Source organism: Netta rufina (assembly GCF_964035555.1).
Source record: "Netta rufina genome assembly, chromosome: 5".
Classification (NCBI taxonomy): domain Eukaryota; kingdom Metazoa; phylum Chordata; class Aves; order Anseriformes; family Anatidae; genus Netta; species Netta rufina.
Genome location: NC_140128.1, coordinates 49,874,847 through 49,880,708, shown reverse-complemented (window position 1 = coordinate 49,880,708; position 5,862 = coordinate 49,874,847). Strand labels below are relative to the sequence as shown.

At 38.6% G+C, this 5,862-nt stretch overlaps 1 protein-coding gene across 1 annotated transcript; it reads left to right on the top strand.

Annotated features, from left to right (window-relative positions):
- Window positions 1-670: 670 nt before the first annotated feature.
- Window positions 671-5,563, top strand: SERPINA10 (serpin family A member 10; the record flags this gene model as incomplete). The annotated part of the gene is made up of 4 exons (XM_084287020.1): window positions 671-1,391; window positions 2,692-2,965; window positions 3,742-3,889; window positions 5,372-5,563. Exons 1-4 carry the CDS (start codon window positions 686-688, stop codon window positions 5,561-5,563), a joined length of 1,320 nt encoding a protein of 439 aa, XP_084143146.1. The 5' UTR covers window positions 671-685.
- Window positions 5,564-5,862: the final 299 nt, after the last annotated feature.

Genomic DNA, 5,862 nt, shown 5'->3' with positions numbered 1-5,862 from the left:
AATATCAAGTGTCAACATCCCTACAGAGGGGATCATGACTGTCAGGCCACCACTGACAGATGGATCCCGTAAGAATGGCAACTGTGATTAAGCCCCATAACATGGAGACTGCAACCCACCTGCCAGTGCCCATGAACAGCAGGTGTCTCATCTCCTCAGCCGATCCCCATCCGGGATTAGTCTGTGTCAGAGCTGTCCAGAGAAAATATCACTTCCAACGTGTGCTGCCTAGAGAGCTTGTGCTTATGGTTGGCATCAGTTTCACATGAACAAAAGCTGCCACACTGTTCCAACAGGTTGATTTTTCCTCTTTGAGCTGGATGTCTCACTTGAAATCTGGGTTTGATTTTGTAAAGGAATTACGAAATTGCAAGGGAAAATCAGTGAAATATTTCTGAAATGAACTGTCAATAGCAGATCATAGCATTTCTTCTGGATTCTCTAACTAAATTTGGAAACTTCTCTCTTTCACTGATTGAAATTTGACTCTTCAGATAGGAACCAAGCCTTACATTTAGAGTGTATACACTGAAGATGCAGAAAGATCCTTGCTACATCCATGACTTTTCATGTTGTGAATCAAATAACAAACCAAAAAGTCATTGTTTTGCTTTCTTTTTTTCCCTTTTTCTTTACTAGGAAAAATAAATAAATAAATAAATAAAGCTCATTACTGGATGCCAACATGAAAATAGGAATTTATCTACTCCTTTTATGTGAAATATGTCTTGAAATCAGCAAGGCTGACATCAAACCTAAAACTCCAAAGAAGGAAAAAAAGCATAATTTCCTAGGAAGAAATAAAAATGACAATATTTCTGAAGAATGGCATCAGCATAAAAATTACTCTAAACCTTTTGAAGAGCAAGATCTTGAAGAGTTCACTCTTTACAACTTCACTGAAAAGACAGCAAATTTTGGATTCAATCTCTACAGAAAAATTGCAATGACACATGACAACAATGTCATAATTTCTCCCCTTTCTGTATCAACTCTCATGGCTACATACATGCTGGCAGCCAAAGGGGAAACACACAGACAAATAGTAAAAGGTCTGAACCTTCACGCTTTGAAGGACAGAGATCGACATTATTTACCTTCTTTGTTCAAACAACTGAAAGATAACATCACAATGAATGAAGAGCTTCTCTTTGAGCAAGGTATTCTTTCCTTTATCCAAAAGGACTTCATAATCAGGGAGGATTTCCTCAATTTATCGAAGCAGTACTTTGATATGGAATTCCTGCATGTGGACTTTCAGAACAGCACACAGGCAAAATCTGTTATAAATCAAAATATTAACCAAAGGACCAAAGGAAAAATCCCAGAGATTTTTGAAGAGCTCGACCGCCATAATAAGCTGTTACTTGTGGACTACATTTTGTTTAAAGGTAACTATTGTTTTTATTTTACAAAATTGTTATTTATTAGAAGAAACAGGACTTTGACTTCATCTACATCAGGGGAAGGTTAAATGAATTTGCTTGTCCTGTTTTCTCTACACAGATTTACTATATTCTAACAGGCTTATTCAAAACAAAATTATTTTTCATGATAGGGAACCACATTTTTTAATTCTTTCTTCCATGCAACAAGGAGCCAAAGAGAACAAAAAGCCCTATTTCAATCTTTCTTTGAACAATCCCTGTTTGTGACTAAAGAAGCTTAGTTTTTCTTTCAGCTCTTGATATGAGAAAACCTTAATCATGATAGTTTTTTGAATACCTGATACTGGGTGTGAAATCATTGGCTGACTGTCTAAAGTACACAAAATCAAGACAATAAAAGATGTTTTTCTATTTCATACAAGAACCTTTTCCCCTGAGAGGAAGCAAAGTGATAAGGCAAAGGGGAACCTGACAGTGACAGGGAGCACAGCCCACACTTCACTCTGACACAGCCATATAGAAGTTGGAGAAACCCGGTTAGGTAAAATCCAAGCTGAAGAGCTAGGATGGCAAAGGGGAAGAGGAGAATGCTCTGCAGAGACCCCATACTCACAGCCACTGCAGCCCAAGGCACTCAGCAGATGCCATCCACAGAAACTCCACTAAAATAAATGCACCCATGAGAACAAAGAAAATTATGCCACAGCCATACAGTCTCTCCACAGACTACGTTTATTCTTTTAGGTTTACAAAAATGCAGTTTGTCCAATATCAAGGTTACTTTCCCTTGCAGAAAACCAGAGAAAAGAGATAAATGGCTGTGGCTAAGATTGAAAGCAAGTGTAGAAATCAGAATCAATAGCCTAGGAGAGGTCACATTCCAGTGCACCTTACCAGACAACGCACTGCTGAATCCCCATCCAAGGAATTGTATAATTACTTTAAAAACAGGATGTTGAACAGCTGGTAGAAATTTTCAGAGAAGGTGGGATGTTAATAAAAGACAGATGCTCATATGGCATGCAATAAACAAAAGGGGTATCAGTTCTGAACTTGACTGACAACTAATCCACCTTAGAAAAATATTTCCCTCTTTTCTCTGTGAATGAAGCAGTTTATTTTGTGCATTATTTCCTTCTCCTGCCGTAACAAACATTTAAAGCACATGCACTAAGTATACTGCAGTTGTCATCTACTTATCCCAGACACAACTGACATCCACTTCAACTAGCTACAAAAATGATTTCATATATATATATATATATATAATACACATAACTATTTTGTTTCTTTCTTTCCTCAGGCAAGTGGCTCTATCCATTTAATTCCAAATTCACAGAAATGGAAACCTTCCACATAAACAAATACAGAAGTGTACAGGTACCCATGATGTTCAAGTCAGAAAAAGTTAATTCAACCTTTGATGAGAATTTAAGATGCAATGTGTTAAAACTTCCCTACAAAGGCAAAGCCTACATGCTGGTTGTCATCCCAGAAAAGGAGGGAGATTACATTTCACTCGAAGACCATTTGACAACAGACCTTGTGGAATCCTGGCTTGCAAACATGAAGAGCAGGTACTGCTGTGACATCTCTTGGCCCTAATGTCTTTTATAGCAAAGCAACAAGGCAAAACAAAGTCGCTGGTCTTCCTGACCCCTCTAACATGCTGGTGTCACTGTACCTACTGAGTAGACACCCTTTAATAGCTTACCCACATCCCAGAGTGCAGTGGCATGTATGGGCAAGCAACATGAGAAAGCTTCTGTTCCAAGGTGATGAGTCTATGGCTCATCTTGGTTAGAGATGTCTCTCTCTGACGGCATAGTCAACCTGGTCTGCCCAAATTCCTCATTAGGACTTCTCTCTCTTTAAATTTAGCCGAATTTAATATATCCATATATTTGTGTTTATGAAATGTATGTATAAACATGTATATATATGAAATAAATATATATGTATAGTTAGGAAACCTTTCCTACCAGTGAAAATCCAGACTAATGGACACATTTGAATATGAAAATGTAAAAACAAATTATTCCCGTGAAACGTGATTCCTGGAGTCACAGTCACTTCCACTGGTCTGTAAGTGAACGTGTTGCCCTGGTAACAGGTCTCTGGAAGTATTCATGGAAGTCTTTTATTCTGAGTAGGAAATTATTTCCAGGTTCTTTGGCATGCAACAAAGCAGATGATGTCCTGGCAGCCTAAATTCAAGCAGACCCTGTAGCCTTTGCCTCTTGTTTTACTGTCTGTGTGAATCTTAATTCCCAAGTAGTAAGCATTTCAGCATTCAAGTGACCTACCATATATCTCAAGTTTGCATTGATGTATTTATTTATTTATTTTAAAGGAAAATGGATATTTCATTTCCAAAGTTCAAACTAGAACAAAAATACAAAATGAAGAAATTGCTTTATGCTCTTGGAATTAAAAATATCTTTTCACGCACAGCAGATCTTAGTCATCTCACAGACCAAGAATATGTAACAGTTTCACAGGTAAGTCTTGTAAATTTATTTGCTAAGGGTCATACAGACTTCTAGGCACACTAGTAGGATAGGACCTCATCTGCCAAGTATATGGAAACTTCATGCCTTAAACAGCATGGATCTCACTGTGAGTCTGAGGTGTGTAGAAGTAAGGGGCAGTCAATTTTCACATTTGCTCAACACCTTCTTAAGTTTGCCCATCACGGGAGAAAAGCCCTGTCTCAGAAAGAATATAGCCTGGGAAGGGTGGGGGTTACAATTAAAGAAAAATTGTAAACAAGAAAGACATTGTGAATTACAGTTAAATAGCAGAGCAAGGAAGGAAACCCAAAGAGGGAAACCCTCATACACAATCCAGGGATAAGTATTCTTCTTAACAAGGACATCAAAACCTTCCCCCTCACTCCCCGCCCCCCATCCCCCCCCCCCAAAAAAAAAAAAAAAAAAAAAAAAGTCTCAAAAAAGGTAACAGCAAGAAAGAGAAGTCAAAGCAATCCTGCCTTCACTTCTGCCCATTTTGGCAGGAAGGAAACAGAATCTCACAATAAAGTATCATCACAACACAGCTGTATTCCAAACCACATGAAATAGACCACTGCAGATGCTGTAAAAAGGAGCATCCCATCCTTTTGTGGGATGTTTTTGGCCATCCTTTTGAGTTCTGATGGCCAACTTTACTACTTTAGGTTATTTAGGAGAGAGCTTGGCACTTGGGAAGTCTTTCAACTATCCTGACAGAAGTCATTCCTAGAACTAGGAGTCTGGGAGTTAGGAATGCACCAGCTGACCAGGAAGCTCAGCAATACAGACCCAAATGCAGAAGAAGTAATGCTGGAGGCTGAAAGAACAAAAAAGGAAAGAGAAACAGAGCCTGTCAGGCTGTGATTTCAGTGGGAAAGGAAGCCCCTCGACCTGTGAAGGACTGTAGCCCATTGCTGTCCATGTTTACCCTGTGCTACCAAATGCAAGAAATAGAAACATACAGGGAAAAAAATAAGACTGGTGCATTTACCTAAAAAATAAGACTGGTACATTTGCCTAAGTTCTCACAAAATCAACTGGGAATGACAGCCAGCCATTAAGTGTCTGTGACCAGTGAAATCACACCTCCCACTTATGAGAAAATGCCTCCTGTACACTTTGGTGTCAAAGAGGAACACTGTACAAATGCACTGGTGGCTGCACGTCACCAGCTGCAGAAACAAAATCTCTAAGTGAGTCTGACACTCAGGAACATAGAAAAGCATAATGATACCTGAGCTAGCACATCTGCACCTTAGCTATTGTGGTCACGGTGGCTGTGCCAACTCCTCCACTTCTGCGGGAGACAACATATGGTCTACCAGTAACAGACAGTGCTAGATTGCACAGACCTACTCATTGCAGTCCTTAATATAGGCCTACTTCAACTGAATTTCTGCCATGTTGAATTTCATTCTTCTTGTTCACATAGATTTCTGTCACCGATTTTATCTCTACATTGCATTTCAGGTTGTCCAAAAGGCTGTAATTGAAGTGGATGAAAACGGAACTGAGGCCACGGCAGCTACAGGGTCAGAAATAATTGCGTTCTCAGCACCTCCTGTCATTAAAGTCGACCGACCATTTCTGTTCATGATTTTTGAAGAAACTTTTAAAACTTTACTTTTCATTGGTAGGGTGGTTGATCCAACAGAAATGTGAATAAAGGTAACAGTTTTTATTGTGGTATGTAAGAGGCTTTATTTTATATTTTCTTTAAACTATTAATGTACATTAGAATAAAAAGCACAGTTTGAAAACATGAAAGCCTGTTTTCTCTCTCCAGCCAGGAGTAGGTCATTGTAGCAATATTTCTTTAATGCCAGTGATGAGTTTACTTCAACAGGGCACAAAATGACAAAAATGATTTTATTGTAAAACCTGCCATGCAAATTCAAAAAAAAATAAAATAATAATAATCACAGAACTGAACTTTCAAAATTCAACATTTTAGGGATAAT